Consider the following 17,140-nt stretch of genomic DNA (forward strand, 5'->3'; position numbering starts at 1 on the left):
GTTGCAGAGGATAGAAAATGGAGAAACTAAGACACGAACTCAGATCTGAGATCCAAAAGAGAGAAGAAGAATATTGCAGAGGTTGAAGAGAAATCAATTTCATATCTGAGATCTTAATTCTCAGATCTCAGATTTGAGATCTGCATCTGTTGTCGCTGCCTTGCTGTTACCATTGCTGTTATCGTCACCAGTGAGCGTCGAATCCTCATCTTCCTTCCCTCCTCTCCTTCCTTTCTTTCCTTTCTTTTTTTACTTCTCAGCCAACAACCAGTTTCTTCACCTTATTCATATAAAACTTTTATATGAAAAATATTTGTCCTAATAATGCAAACCATCGAAACCGTTGGAACTGGACAGTCGAAGAGAGCTCTGTTGACAGCCCATTTTCCCGAGTTTATAGTGTAGAATGACCAAAAGACTCTAACACGTACCCAGTTTTTGAATCGATGAATTAGTTGAGAGCTTAGTCCAAAAATCTTCGAGCTTAACAGCTCGCGTCTACTGGCTGTTGTAACCATTGTCGCAGTTCTCGCGAAAGCCATATGAAAGTAATAAAACAAACACGGACGAGACATCCAAAACATCGAGCGATCTACTTTTCGGTTGGATCTTGCTAGAATTGCAACTCCGATATACAAATAAAACATTGCAATTAATCAAACATAAAAAAAAAAAAAAAAAACAATTTATCATCTTGAACGAGTACGATTAAAATTGAAAAGTCGAAAGCTTAGCTCAGATACCTAGTAGGTGACTATATTATATTGACAGGTAAACATCATCTCATAACGGTAAAATAGCATGTCATTTCAAGAGGCGTTGTTTACTGGAATTCCTCGTTTGGGGTAATGATGATTAGCCTCTGATTGTAGGTATTTACTGAATCGTTATTAGGTGAAATTGGAGGCTGTTATATCTAGAGGCAGTTACTGCAATTAATACAAGGTTAACAGCAATCGACTCCCAAAGAAAACTCAAAGATTGAAGGATAAAAACGCTAAATCCATGAAACCATATACCTCAGTTTCACAAGGATTGAACCTTGGCTAATACAAATACAGAGAGATTGATCCGAGTCCCATATATCCCCCTGGTCTTGTTGTGTCATTGTCAACACATAATCAGGTGCATCACTCGCATGTGGCTGATTCTTTGTTGCTTGCAGTCCTAATAAAAGCAGGATCACGTGAACGGTCAATGACCAAGACAGGGAACCACACTACAATTTACAATCTCTTCAAGAGCTTGATTATGCCCTAAACACCTCAACCTCAGTCACCTTGTAGGCAGTAAAGCTGACGGATATTTCCTGAAGCTGCCACATGAAGATAGGATTCAGTTAGTTCTCATTTTCTCTTTAAGTTTCATAAATGCAAGCAAGCACCAAGGTTACTCATGTTTCACTCACATCCAATTTAAATAATTGATAGTGAAGAATCCAGCTGGACGCAATGCTTAACTTTTTTTTTACCCAGTAGAAACAACAAAAGTTCAAGTTCCACAACTTATTCTTAGAAAAACTGGTATAGATCATAAATTAAGCACATCTTAAGTCATATGGAAAACTCATCGAGGCATTCTTGTTTTTGTTTTTAAAAACAAAATCAGACATATTGGCAAACACCCCTAAACTGTTACAAGTAAAAAAGGTGAAAAAAATAAATAAATCAGTATCGAACTGTTGGTTTGATCTAAGGAGATTTACTGAAAGAAATTCAACCTAAAACAAGGAAAAAGAAAGTGATTCATGAAAAAATGAGATTATTTGCACTGCATATAAGTAGAAACTTGTACAAACTTTGGAGTTTACGAAGGAAAACTAACCGAGCCACAAGAATAAATGGAAAATGGAATCATGCATTGAGACAATCTTCAATTAAACCTACCAAGAGCACCTTGCAAAAACTAGCTTGGCAATTAAGTGAGGTGATCCTCCATAAGCGCCTTATCGCCTAGGCAGCACTCTAGAGGTAATCTACCTTGGCATTTCTTGATTGGCATACTAAGGTAGTAGACCTTAAGAGGTAGTAGTCTCTATTTTTCCACATGTTAGTTGGGTTATTTTTGTATCATTGGGGGTAGAAAAAAGGCATATGCACTCATTGGGTGATTTGATTTTTCACTTGATTGTTAGCATGCCTATGTTTTATTGTAGGGTTGCAAGAAAGTGTTGTGACCATGTGAACTCATCGAAACTAAATCAAGCATGCACTCATTCAGTGTTTCGGTTTTTCATTTAATTGATAGCATGCTTGTGTTTCAAGGATCGCATGAAAGTGTTGAGGTCGTATGAACTCATTGTTCAAACTATTTTTTTTTATATGTTAGCAGGTTGTAGTGTGTCAGTTGGGGTAGCAATATCAAGATGCACTCACTGGATAATTTGACTTTTCATTTGATTAAATAGCATGCCTGTGTTTTGTTAGAGGGTCGTAAGTAAGTGTGGTAACCATGTGAACTCACTGCTCCACATGTTAAGCTATCTCTGTATTTCATGATTGTCGAAGTAAGGGAGTGGACCCTGAGACAAACTTTTCAAGACATCGAGGTGAGGCTAGGCAACAAGAGTTGCCTTGTCACCTAGTTGCCTAGGCAATGGCTTTCTCTTGAATTGAGAAACATGAATCCTAGGACAACTCCCTAGGTTCCATGGCAAGTAGCAATCATCTTTCACTATTAATTGTTTATAATCTTCATAAAAAATGTTTAAATTTTTTTTTTGATAATTGAAAGATAATTTCATTAATCAAAGAAGATAAGCTGTTACAAGCATCCCTTGGAGAGGTGCAAAGTGCAACCTCTCCGAGACATTACAGTGAGACAAGAAAAACAAGAGAAAAGTTACAAGCTTGCCAAAAATAGCTCTTCCCTTGATACCCCCTTGTTTGGCAAGAAAGTCAGCAAAAGCAACATATTCATGAAAAAAAATAGAAGATAAAAAAAAAGAAATTTCAAAAAATAGAGGGACTGAGCCTCTATTTTTGTCTTAGGAAAGGAAGAAAAGAAAAGAAAATAAAAGAAAGGATGAAAGAGGAATGAGAACAAGAATGATCGTGTTGACTGGACATAATTTTGAGTTCCTTCATGCTTAACAGTTCAGGTTTTGAAGTTTTCAAGGGTTCAAGACACTATACATGTTGGTTAAACCCTAAAAATAAAAATAAAAAACTAATAATTTAACTCAAACTTATTTTTTGAGAAACGTATAACTTTTATTGCAAAAAAGGGGAAGGACGTATAAAAGCTTTAGCAAGGCTGTCTAAAATTTTAGAGAACAATACTATCCTTTCCTAATATTTCCTTGAAAAAGATAAGAACTCTTTAACATTTTATGAAACTTTCCCATTCTTTTCCTAATGTTTCCCTGTATATTGTTTAATGCAGAAACTTAATACCATTTCCAAATTTCCACAGGATTGAAATGTAGAGACTACCTTAAAAACAGGAAACAGTGTTAAAGTGGTGTTCAAGTTTCAAAGAAAGCTCAAAATATTGAATTCTAATATCATTTCTGCAGAAACTGAAACACCAAATTCAAATCAATGAATTGTTGCTGTTACATCCATCAAGCAATTAAATTTTCCCACTTATGGGAGAACACAAATGCATTACAAAGCAATGATGCAGTTATAACCCATAAGATGCCTATCTAGTTAGACATAGAAAGCTGCAACAGGAATAAGATTCCTAAGCAATAATTCCTTTTGATAAGCAGGGGTGGAAATGCTCAAATTTTTCTTTTCTTTTTTTCAAGTGAAATGCTCAGATGTATTACTATTAAGACATATAAGCATATTATAAATTAAATTTCCAAATAGCATAAAAAATGCCTTTCCAGGATATTTACATTAATCAGTAAGAGAACAAAATGAAGAAATAGAAGGGGACATGAGCATTACTATATAGCCAGTCTTTGAAGTATATGTGGAGAGCGTTTGATAGTTCCCGTTTTCGACTCTCTTCAAGCTGCAAGTCTCTCAAAGCTTGCTTTATTTCCCCTAAATTCTGATGCTGGAAAAGAAACGGATATTCAATATTTTCAGTATAGGAGGCAGAATAATGGAATAAAAATTAAAAATTAACATCAAACTGACAGCCTTATCCAGGTGCGGCAGCCAAGGACTTCCATCTTGGTCACATGCCACAATACAATAAAAATCATGCAACCAAGATGTGTTATATGGTCACCTTTGACAAATTCAAATAATCTACAATTCCGCTGGTTTACTGGGCCAATCACAAGAATCCGGAATGACCCTTGGCGCATGCACCTAAGCATGTCTAAGGTCTATGCGTAAGCAAAGAATATATTGTAATTGTAAAAATGAAAAAAGGGGTAAATTATTGATTCCCCCACCTCACAAATTTGTCACTGTACAAACAGTGACAGGTGGGGGAATCTGGACACAATACAAGGGGAGGATATGTGCATCATAGGTGGTGGACTTGCAAAATAAAACAAAAAATAAAAATAAAAATTTTGTGAGGTGGAATGATAATTTTCACAAGAATAAAACATGCAAACCTTGTAAATAAAAATCACAAAGGCAGTCAGTTAAACAAAAAAGTTACAGCAGTAGCAACAACAAGCATAGGTTAGGCCACATACATTTTTTTGCTGAGATGCTATGTAGGTCTCAGGCAACGAAAATGGGTTGTGTTTAGTGGACTCAGGTGATTCACCTCCAACCCAGTTGGGAATCTGCTCAACAAAACCAAAGCAGGTTATGCAACACAGCTTTCCACAATAAAGTGATTGACATTTTGATTTGGAAATTGAAAATGTGGCATATCATCATATCCAATAGACAGTTCAAGTAAGGTGAAGATCAACTAATAAACAATAGCGATGACGTTCATCTACAGATTATTTTAAACATCCACGAGGAAAAGGTGAATACGTATTTGCAACCAAACTTGCATATGCGGCACCTACAACTAGAATACAGTCTAGTGCCTAGGTCCCAGAGAAATATGAGAATACCAAGAAATTTGTGAACTGATCGGGATCAAGACATGTTGCTGACTCTGCTTGAACATCAGAGACCCCTGCAGGATGAGATAACGAATCATGTGGATCAACCATACCCAGCACCATGGGTTCATTCCATCTGTTTATACTTGTATCAACACCAACTTGAGTCATGTGTTCCTTCAGTTGTGGATAAAAAGTATTATATGGTGCCACCTGACAAAAGAAACATTCAAAAATAGTGATTGTTCAGAATTCCAGGGTGGTAATTCATTGTTCGATGGCATTTATAAGTCAATTGCTCCACAACAGGATTAGTGACTTAAAACCAAGATTGGGATTCAGGTTGACATAAAGATAGCACATCAGCAACATCTTTCGGTGACTGGGTTTAAACTGAGATGAGATGCACATGCACTTACCTAAACCAGCTATTTTGACCACACCCATACAATTTCAGCAAACTATAACAAGATATTGTAAACAAATGCAAACAGACAAAATCACAGAAAACCTTCAAAATCTTTAAACCCCAAAGAAAACAGATTAAGTGTTGATAAAAAAAAGGTGCCATCTTAAAATGCAAAACAGAAAGGAATTTTAGAAGCATTCTTTTCTAAAAGTTAGCTAACCACTAATAAGGCCTAAAAAAACCAAGGGGTATGAACTACAAATTGATCATCAAAAAGAACTTGCACCAAATTACCACTAAATCAAATAAGAATATTTTTTAAGAGCATTGCTCAAAGAGAATGTAAAAGCAAATGTTTGAACCAAATCTTGAAAGGTGGGTAACTATATTGTGGAGGGCTATGTTAGTTATACAGGATAGCAAAGCCATGATGTACACAAAGCATGAGACAAACCTTCTTACCTGCAGCTTATGATTATCTCCAAGAATAAGTGGTTGCTGATTTACCCCAAGGAAGAACAAGCACTCACGACAATTGGCAATACAAATTCGTTTTGCTGCTGCAATCACTTGCACGCGCTCACAGTGCTCCACTCTTACAGCCTGTAAAATACAGGAAATTCAAATTATGGAACACTCGGATCAATTTTCTCCAGATTCCTCCATATGGGAATTTTGTAATTTTCAGGTTTTTTTTTTTGTTTTTTCTTGAGCTTTTTGAGTTATTTTCTACTTTACTGGTGTCATAGGAATAGATTCAATCATCTTAAATGGTCCAAATAGTTTGAAATTTAAGTAATAGGTATGTCAATTTTCTGATGATTACATTTTAAGATTGGAACTTGTTCATTGACTTGGACTTTGATATCCTTTAATAGATTGCTCAGTTTCCTATCCTACAAGACCAATATCTTATGAATCCAATGTATTTAAGGGGGGTTACAAACATGGTTTCAGTATGTGGTAGAATTAGAGTATTTTCAGGTTTTTATCTATCTTGGAGTTGCATTAATAGGATAAGTAGTTAGAGTTAAAGAATGTATAGAAAGTACCTATGGGTTATATATGAACTTTTTTTAGAGCGCAATTACAAGTTGTTGGTCATAACTTTCAAGTCTAAATTTGCATCTATAAAGGAAGATTTGAGCCATTCTAGTGACCCAATAAACTGAATTTTTATGATTGAATTTCTGAAAGAGAACTAATGGATTGAAAGGATGAAACTTGTGGTGGTGGCTAAGATTAGTGTTCTTGCAGTTTTCCTTTTTCTTTATCCTCTCATCTCCCTAGTGTTATCTAGTGTTAAAGGAATGCCCCTAGGCTCACAGCTGAGGTTTATCTTTGGGGTGCACCTGACCTAAACCCAGGTTCACTTTATTCAAGTTATTTCCTTGTGCCTCAGGCTCTAGAAACCCCTTACACTTCTTGCATTTAGAATGATGCCTCTCTAGATAAGAGCTAAAACTTCTTGCTGATTTCTTTTATTTCTCTGCATACTATTTCTTATTTCCTGCGTTATTTCCAGATTGTAAGTAAATTGCAATTATACATGGCCCCCTTTTCTTCTTTCATTTATACCTATTTATAGGAAAGGAGAATACTAATTGTACATGTATAAGGGAGTCCTTTATTTTTTTTCTTTACAAACTACAGAAAAAGAAAAGCATTAGATTGACATAATCTACTTTGTCATACAACAATGGAACTGCAAGTAGGTCCTACATTTTTTTGTTTCTCTTGAATGTATGTGGTTCTTTAAAAAAATTGAGATGGGCTTACCAGGGGTTAGAGATTGAGGTGTCTTGTTTTAAGAAAGGGCAAAAGAATCAGAATAGATCACGGTATTCAGAAGTGAATAAATGGTAATCTTCACATCTCAATGCATAATTTAAATGATTGTTAAAATCTTACAGTTTACAACAGGATTCACAATTTAAATCATGAATCATAAGGGTATCAATTTGAATCCTATGATTAAATCCCTTTTTCAAAAAATCCTCACAGTTATTGCATGAATCATACAATTTGAATCAAATTGATTAGGACCAAATTTTGTACATTGCCATTTCTTTATTTCTTTTTTTAATTTTTAGCAGCGGGCTTTTATTTTAAAACCCTTACTAGAATAAGGCATTGAAGTTTTCTATAGACTTTTTTTATCAGCAACGATAAAAAAAATTCATTAAAATAGAAGGGAAAATAAAAATGGTACAAAAGGAAAGGTAAACTAAGTTTTCTATAGAATATTTAAAGAACATCTTCAGTTAATTTTCATCATATGTAGTTTAAAGGGTCAGTTAATTTCTCAAGTCAAACTTGATTATATCATCCTTACACTTTATACAGGTTGCAAATTTTGTATTTTAATTACTTGTAAGGTGGTTGTGGATTGAAAATGTGATAAAAAAACCATTTATATATTTAAGCCTTAGCATACATGCTTTCATTTTTCAATAAATTTTTTAGAAAGCAGAAAATTAATAAATTTAACAATAGGATTCATGCTTCAATTCAACTCAACTTTCTCTATGACTTAAAATACAATTACAATATTCAAAACATTGATACCTTGCCAACAGCTCCAAGAACTATAGTTGCATCAGAACATCCATAAACAGTGGCATATCTTAAGGGTGCTAATATGTATATCACTGAGTCATGACAATTTAAAACCTGCAATAAAAAACAATTTAGGCAAAAATAATATTAAGAGAAATATTAGCCTCATATGAAAACCATGGAACTTCTGGTCTGTATATGCATGCATAAAGCATATAACAAAAATTACAAAACTCAAAAATAACTAACTGAAATTGAAATAGAGGCACTATCCATGTTTTATTAGTATAGCAGATGAAGGTCAGTCATATCCCTAAATGCCTATCATGGAATAAATTAAGCTCCATGTAGGGATTTGATTATGGAGATGCCTGTTCGTCAAATAAGCAAATATTTGTTGGAAACAAAAACAACAATATGAAGAGAACTTCTTAAGAAGGTAGAATATCCATTGCACCGTATTGCATTATGATAACAGCATGATCGTATACATGAGATCCCCCTATACAATGAGTAGCCATACCATGGCAATGGTTTTAGCACTTGAAGACATGTGGAAATATATGGAATCTGGCATCAAACAGACACCATAAAAGACCAGGTCCAAAGCTGTTATCATCATCATGCCCCAACCCAACTGAATATGTTCAGGGGTTTGATGTAGCACCATAACTTCTTTCTCTCCCTTCTCCCCCCTTCTTTTGGTGGTCTTTCCCAAGGTTCAAAGTATCGATACGTATCGACCCGTATCAACCAATACGTATCATGCTGATGGCTTCCCGATACGCCCCTCCAGGGGTTGTATCAGGTCAGCCACTGGTTCAGAGGGTAGCTGGACCTTAAACCGACCCCTCTGAACCAGTTTTGAAAAAATAAGTAAAACCTAAATAAACTACCAATACACCTCTACCGGCGTATCGGGCATATCGATATTTTGAACCTTGGTTCTTCCATTCCCCTTTTCTTTTTATTCTCTCTCCTTTTATCAGTTTTCCATTCCCCTTTTCTTTTCATTGCTTTTTTGTCACTAATCAAAAGAAAATAGTGAATACACATTGCTCCCTTAAGCAGTTTGGACAGACAAATTTTGATATGACACTCAAACATATGATCAAGCAGATTGTATATGACAGTTACTTGAAAGAATCAAGAACACCAACACTGTTATCAATGTATAGTTACAGCTATATAAATATCACTCTAATCAAGTCAACTTTGGCCAATTTGCCTGTCTACTTTTGTCGGTGCTCAAAATGCCAATTAAGGTTTGTAGATGTCTTGAGAAGTTAATGAGAGATTTTTTTGTGGGAACCTGGAAAGGAAAGGAGGGACCATAAGGAGAGGTGGGAAATTGTAAGTAGGAGCAGAACATTTGGTGGCTTAGGTATTGGGAACATTCAAGAGAGGAATTTAGCTGTATTAGGGAAATGGCTATTGAGATTTCCGTTGGATAGGGATAAACTATGGGCAAAGGTGATATTAAGCATTCATGGGCTGGCGGCTGAGGGCCGGGATGCGGGAGTATCATCTCATGCGACCAATGCAGCACCTTGGAAGTCCATTCAAGCCATCATTCTTGCCTTTTTATCAGGTAAACTCTGTGTTCTGGCTATGGAGATTGTCGTTGGATAGGGATAAACTATGGGCAAAGGTGATATTAAGCATTCATGGGCTGGCAGCTGAGGGCCAGGATGCAGAAGTATCATCTCATGCAACCAATGCGGCGCCTTGGAAGTCCATTCAAGCCATCATTCTTGCCTTTTAATCCGGTATACTCTGTGTTCTGGAAACCTGGCTAAGTTTTGGGAACATGTCTGGGTGGGGAATTCACCTTTAAGAGAACAATTTCCATTTTTGTCTTCTTCGAGCTTAGATCTAGAGGTAGAATGGGACTTGGGGTTTAGACGGGGCCTTAGAGATTCTGAGTTGGACAATGTCTTGGCTTTGCTTCAAATTCTTCAAAAAGTTTTATTGGATCCTTCTAAATTAGACTCTTGAATTTGGACCCTCTCCCCTTCTAGATCCTTCTCTTGTGCCTCTTTTTCCAAAGCCTTAATTCAACCTCCCAATAGCCTTGGGCAACCTTTTCCTGTTAAGGAAGTTTGGGGTAAACCAGTCCCACCACGGGTTGGGGCTCTTTGCTAGGAAATGTTCTCGGAAAGAATTAACACTTGTGATCTTCTTCAAATAGAAAGGCCTTTTTTCAGTGCTTATCCCCTAGCTGGCGCATTCTCTGCAAGGCCAATGGCGAGTCTTGTCATCACTTACTAATCTTCTACCCCTTTGTTTCTTCTATTTGGGATTAGATTTTTTCTCTGTTTGGTCGCAAGTGGACCCCCCCCCCCACACACACACACCAAACGTGCAAAGCCTCTTTGACTCTTCCACTAGTAGCTGGAAAAAAAGGGGAAGGATTCTATGGTTATGCACAAGAGCTGCAGTTTGTTGGACAGTCTAGGATAAAAGAAACCAAAGAATTTTTGTAGAGAGAAATAGAAGGGTAATTATTGAGGTGATTATTGCTAGAGTTGTCCATTGGATAAAATCAATGGACATATTTGATGATATTACTATAGCGGTTCTGTTGAATAGTTAGAAGTGGCAGATTTGGCCCCAAGTAGAAATCTCTCTCTTCTTCTCTACCATGTTCGGGTTACATATTAAGTTGAATTTTGATGCCAGCAGTTAGGTAACCCTGGGCCTTCAGGGATTGGTGGAGTTTTCAGGACAAAGGAAGGAGTAGTTATTGCTATGTATTCATGCTCGATTAGAATTGGGGACTCACTCCGGGCTGAGGTTATGGCAGTGGTGGAGGGCATAAAAAGGGCTAAGGAATTAAGTATTAACAGTTTGATCATCGAAGGAGACTCAAAAGTGGTGATAATAAGTTAGTTAGGGAAGGAGGATAAGGGTATATGACCTTATCTTAATGAACAAAGACTCTTCAAGTGGCTGACTCAGGGTATGGAAGTGAGACTGCAGTGGGTTAACAGGAGTCCTAAACTGCTAATTCATTTGCAGATACATTAGCCAAACAAGGGGTGGGAAGAGATCAGTTTTTTGGGGCTGTACTGTAATATTCTTTTTATTTTCTGAGGGGAGTTAAGAGATTTTTTTTTTTAATGAGTAGAGTTAAGTGGGTTTATCTCCCCCAGCCCTTGCATTTTCTCTTAATTACTAATGAAATGATTCTGTTATTGATCAAAAAATAGAGCTTTTAGTATTTAAATCATTAAGAGATGACACACCCTTATTTCATTCAGACAGCATCATAGAAGCCAGAACCAGTTCCAACAGATTCCAAAAATATACAAGCAGTATCAAACAAGGGATAAGATAATGGAATTCAACTAGCAGCCTCTTATATGCAGATGCTTCGTTGCACCCATTGCTATGTCTTGAAGATTGGGGCATACGCTAGGGCAGTCCTGTATGTGTTTCCATGGTCTCTTTAGTTGGTTTGTCATGGGTTATGTGGCATCTCTTTACAAGCTTATGAGTTACTGGAAATGTGATAATTTTGAAAGAAGATCGCCATTCTATGTAAACTCAGAGTCCTTTCTCTATTATCAAGTTAAGTAATGGCAAAGGCGCCACTATGGTGATAGTACCTACTTTTGCCATGACATTTGCTGAAGCACGGTGCCATCTCAAGAAATACATACTTAAACCTAATGCTAAAAGACCCATTGGAAAATGGCTTGTTTTACAGCATTATGTTTATAACACAAAGGTCATAGGTTCAGGTCCTGCATAAGCCATTGAAAATAAAGTGCATATACAGTGGATGTTCAATGTATCAAATTAAGAAATGTAAAACCTAAAAATTGAAACCACAAATCCCAAATATGATTTGAAATTAACAAACATCATTGACATTTTTTCCAGAAAAAAAAAACATGTTTTTGCAAACTACAAATCTTTACAATGAGACACAAACAAAAACCATCTATACAGTGAGTGGCTGTAGAGACATAAACCATCTATACAATGAGACACACACACACACACACTTGAATATAGAATATTACTAATACTGAAAAGTGGAACTGAGATATTAATACTCCTTTGTTATTGACAGCCAAGAAACCATCTAGCCAAACTAACATCTACTCCAATGAAAATAAACTTCTGAAACAAATATGAAAAGGAAAATAAAATAAATACAGTAAACATGTGATCTCTTACCTTTACAGAAGAACCCTTCAGATCAGACGCTTGCTTTATGATTGAAGTTTTTGAAACTCCCTCTACAAAACTCAGATTCCTGGTACAGGTAGAACTCTTGAAGGAACTGGCGCAGGCATCAGCCATAGCAACATCCTGATCAGAGCTATTGGGTAGCCCGTTTTCTTTCGTAGAAACTCTCTCTGAGCTATGCTCTAAGGCAGTAGCTATATTTTGTAGAATCCAATCATGAACTTGTGCTGCTGGCACAGGGACAGCAGGCATATCTGGATCAGAATTTGCAAAAAAGGGTGTGGCCTGGCTCAGTGGAATTCCTTCAGACCCCTTTTCACCAAACTGAATGAGGAACCCAAGATGTTCAAACCTTTCTAAGGTCAATACCTACATAAAGAGTTCATTATCAATTTAGGAGCAAGCTCATGAAGATATTAAGATGCACCTCTCAATAACAAACAAGACAACAGATAAATAGACTTAAAAACAAAATAGTTGTTTTCTCCCATTTAAGCACCCATTTGTACCAACTCAAGGTCAGATCCTTGGTCAACAAGATGATCTCACCACCTTCAGCTTCCAGGCAATGTGGCCTCTTGCTAAAGCCCTTGTCAGCCTAGCGTTAATGAGGAAAGAGACATACTTCAGCCACTGTCCCCCAAAGAATTTGATAATATGCTGTAAGACTTGAATGGAAAAATTAGTCTATCAACAAGCTGGTATCTAATTCTTCAATCTATGATATGCCCAGATAGCTGTACAAGGATGCCATATTGTCTCTTATACTCAAATTTTAAGTGTGAATTTTGTGGGCCATGCCTTCCCTCGCTGTGTCGTTGCTATGTTTGGGTAACAATATAACAGTCCTCAATCTTTCCTCCAAGGACAAGAGAGCTTTGGATGTTCATACCTCTAGAGAACAATGACCCAAGGTGGGTACCATGTCCAAGTTATCCACATGAAAGAGCAAATCTTGGAAGGAATCTTGGGAGCCCATATCCATTTCCCAGGAATGATAGAGCACATTCCTGTTTGATGATCTTATGTTGCATAAATTTATTATACATATTACATATTAGCCACACTGTCCCCATTTGTATGCCAACCTCACTTTTAAAAGCTTCTGAAAAAGACTGGTTACTTCGACTTTTTCTTCATCTCGATATACTTGTTACCATACTTGTCAAGACAAGTAATGCAAAGGTAGTGAATAAGGATATTAAATGGACTAAATACAATAGAAAAGAAAAGAAGCAGAAATTATTTCAGCGGGACTTGGTAAAGAAACCTAAGCTGAGCACTTTCAGGGAGTATAAATTATGTTTGAACCTCCCATTACTAAGCATGTATGCAGAGGAAACCTATAATTGTAACCCCCTAAAAGAACTAGAATTTTTAATGTATAAAGGGTTATACTTTTGTTGGAAAACTTAGAACTCATTTCCAAACTTGACCAAGGATTCTAAACCTTATTCAGTCTCTCCATTCAATGTTTCTATCCATGAAATGTTCTGAAAATACTAAGCATATCATAAGCCATACAGAAAGTTGAATTGAATAAAATCATGAATACATTGCAAATCATAGTCATTTCTATTTTTGTCAAAAATTTTAAAATATATACTAAAAAAACCCCCCCAGTACATAGAAAATTTGATTCAACTTCATTCTCAATGCATATAACCTTTATAACTAGTAACCAACAAAACAAAATATGCTAGTTTTACCCAAGGTTCAAAGTATTGACACAGGCCGATACACCGTATCGGTGCTTTTTTTATGTTTTATTTTTTTTTCAAAACCGGTTCAGATGGGTCGGTTTAAGTCCCGGCTACCCTCTGAAACATGGTCTGACCCAATACAACCCCTGGAGGGGCGTATCGGGAAGCCATCGGCACGATACGTGTCGATACTTTGAACCTTGGTTTTACCCTATATGCATAAGATGATATCTTTGACTTCGAAGTCACTTAACCCACACATAATGTCTTAACCAACATATGATGGAAAATAAAGTCCAAAAGGTCTTTAAATGAGTTTTAGATAACCAAAAGAAGCCTTAATCCATGAAGGGTTTAAATTTAAAACAAAAGCCCCTTGAAAAAACTACAAAAAAGAAAAGAACAAAGAACTAGATCCATATCAAAGAAAAAAAGTAAACTGGATTCCACTCAAACTTTTTTTTTATCAATAACTGTGAAATGTATTCATTAAAATTAAGAAAAATTACAAAGCAAGGGTGCTAAACAATCTTATCCACTCAAACTAATTTCAATCATGAGAATTAGATAAATTGTAATATTAATAAATTGAGTAGTAAGGGTTGAACAATAATTGTAAGTTTGTTTAGTAAAGGATTCAATCACAAAATTCAAATTCGAGCTCTTTAGATTCACAAATTGTGAATATGGTAAATCATGACCTTTTGACAACCATGTCTACAATAAATTTAATGCATGCTGCTTTAAAAAATAAATAAATAAACTTGATGCATGCCTTGTTAACACCTAAATTGATTTTCATGGTTTCAGAAGGTTGAAGGAGATTCATTTATAGATGCACTCAATGGATAAAGGCACATGCAGACACATGGACCTTGTAAGGTACACCAAAACAAGGTTCACTAATGATCTCCTAGAGTTCATATCAATATACTAGCTTGTCCTGTATACCCTCTAGTCCTACACAGCATTCTATTTGTGTTATTTCCCCCCTTTCTTTGCTTGGAAACTATGTTGTTGACTGAAAAAAAAAATTTTGATAAGTAAGAACATGACAAAATATTGTCCCAAAAACAATTTGGTAATGATCTAAAATAGTTGCAATGCTATGATATGGATAGACAATGTATAAAAAAATCCTTTAATAGTCTAATATGGATAGACTATTTGCAATGATCTAATTTTTTTTTTTTTGCAATGCAATGCTATGCTATGCTATGATATGGATAGACACTGTATAAAAAAAGAGAGAGAAAAAAAGTAAATAGTCATTTCACCAACCAGAGATTCCTCTTCATCGCCTTCCACAGACTCTGCCAACAGTGCAAGAATGTTTGCCATGTGTTTCTGTAAATAGGATAACTGATGGGCCTCTTCATCAGCTTGTGATGGCATAAACCGACGGCTGTTGCTACGAACAAGCTGTAATTAATGGAAAACCAAGTTTATGGAAAGCTTGAGACAATAAGCATGAGGTGACCCAATATTAACACATAAACATAAATTGAGCATTGCAAAAACTCATGGTAAGCTTGAAAAATGAGAATTGAATGACCTAAATCTAAGCCATAAACATGAAATGAGCTCATTCAGAGGCTTAATACACACCCAATTCCAAATAAGACCATATGGACAAAGTAACAATCTAGTGAACACGTTAAGCATCATAAGATATAAACGATACTTAGGATAACTAAACGCGTTCAGGAAAAACAGCCTAACAGGAGGAGAAGAAAAAAGTCATTTGAAGTTGTTGATGCGAATATTACTAAATAGAGTAATAGACCCTAAGCACAAATTCCTCCAAGCTTCTAAAATATATCTTCTGATTTTGTGCCATAATAATCAAACAATCTTTAAATGTAGCACAAACCCGCGATTGCTAAAACCGTTTATACAGCATCCAAAAAGGGAAAAATCAGAAAACGCATATTAAGAATGCGTCTCCACCAGTGAGGAAAGACTAGAAAAAAAAAAAAAGATTAAAAAAAAAAGGAACTGAATTATCGTTCTGGGAATGTTAACAACAAAAATTCTTAGAATCTATTGAAATACAAACTCACAATCCATAAAAATCAAATCGCACGATCCTTAAAAAACCAACCCTTTAGCCACAGTTCAACAAAAGGAAAACCAAATTAGCAGTACCTGTAAAGGGGAAAGAGCCGATAGGTATCCATCGAAAGCAGAAGTCGAAGGCCAGACATCGGCAACAGCAACTGAGTCCTTATGCGTCCTAGGGAGAAGCCTCTTGTAGGATTGGATATAAAGAAACAAAATCAGATAATTGACATCAGCCCCAACCGAATCGAGCTCCTGAGGGCTCGCAGAGACGAGAGGATCAGAGTCCGAGTGGAGGACGGCTGCGAGGGTGTCGAGGACAAGACGAGCGTTCTCGATCGAGATCTGAAGGACTTCGGAAATGCCATCAGCGTCGACTCGAAGGGGAGACGAGGGGGGCGAAGAAGCGGAGGCTCGTTGGATGAGCTTCTCTTTGAGGGGACCTAGGGTTGCTGTTCCATCAGAGAAGATGAGCTTCGATATGGGGAGGAGTCCGTACTCGAATGGCTCTCTTCTTGCTCGAAGAAAGACTGGTTCTTTTGACGAAGACGACGAAGACGACGAGGTGGATGGCTCGATTTCGTCGTTCATTTCTCGGAATTTCAGCGAGGAAATGTAGGAGAGAGAAAGAAAAAGTGGGATGGAGTCCGGAGTGCAAGAAAAGAGTGGGAAATGGAAGCGAATGACAGTAATGGTAGTACTAATGTGAGGGTGAGTGATCTCAGGGTCAGGGGAGTGATGTGGAATTTTTTGTTAGTTATGTTAGAAATCATGATTATTAGAGCAATCTTATCTTAATGGTTAGCAACATTTGCCACGTGGGCATTCGGGACCAACTTCGCACCGGAGTAGTTTCTCCATGTCAGCCCCAGCGCCGTGTATGCATTTTGCTCCCTCCCTCAACCCTCAAAATCCCTCGGATTATCTGAATAGTTTTTGAGGAATAATACCTCATTTTATAACATTTATCATATGTTTTTCAAGAGATTTTTTTCTTACATTTGTTTTGTTATAAAACAAGGCTTTTACCCTTTTTTTTTTGTCTACCTAGCAACTTCGGGTGCTTAATTGGCACCAAATAATAATATAAAATATGTTGAAAATCAAACAGAATTACTTTATTGGATTCTTAGTCAAGTCAATATGCTCTATATCTGAAGCAAACCAAACACCATCATAAAATGATACAATTTTCCTGAATGTGTCATATGTAGACCAAAAAGAAAGGTAAAG

The 17,140-nt window shown here is 36.4% G+C and overlaps 1 protein-coding gene across 1 annotated transcript; it reads right to left on the minus strand.

Moving 5' to 3' along the window:
• Positions 1–890: 890 nt before the first annotated feature.
• LOC148844711 (uncharacterized) lies at positions 891–16,825 on the minus strand. The gene is made up of 9 exons (XM_088953863.1): positions 15,995–16,825; positions 15,128–15,268; positions 12,132–12,512; positions 7,953–8,057; positions 5,847–5,987; positions 4,985–5,188; positions 4,610–4,702; positions 3,900–4,011; positions 891–1,315 (listed from the first exon to the last, which is right to left on the minus strand). Exons 1-9 carry the CDS (start codon positions 16,496–16,498, stop codon positions 1,272–1,274), a joined length of 1,725 nt encoding a protein of 574 aa, XP_088809989.1. The 5' UTR covers positions 16,499–16,825; the 3' UTR covers positions 891–1,271.
• Positions 16,826–17,140: the final 315 nt, after the last annotated feature.

The sequence above is a fragment of the Nelumbo lutea genome, chromosome 7 (genome assembly GCF_056320005.1).
Source record: "Nelumbo lutea isolate HS-2025 chromosome 7, American lotus-T2T, whole genome shotgun sequence".
In the NCBI taxonomy this organism is placed as follows: Eukaryota; Viridiplantae; Streptophyta; class Magnoliopsida; order Proteales; family Nelumbonaceae; genus Nelumbo; species Nelumbo lutea.

Bases quoted from the DNA above. Each gene is read 5' to 3' on its own strand.
- LOC148844711 (XM_088953863.1), bottom strand. From the start codon at position 16,498: ATGAACGACGAAATCGAGCCATCCACCTCGTCGTCTTCGTCGTCTTCG. The intron at 12,513-15,127 runs GTTGGTGAAATG...CTCTTTATGTAG, and splicing joins GCGATGAAGAGGAATCTCTG to GTATTGACCTTAGAAAGGTT. The intron at 1,316-3,899 runs GTAATGCTCATG...TTCATGTGGCAG, and splicing joins CTTCAAAGACTGGCTATATA to CTTCAGGAAATATCCGTCAG.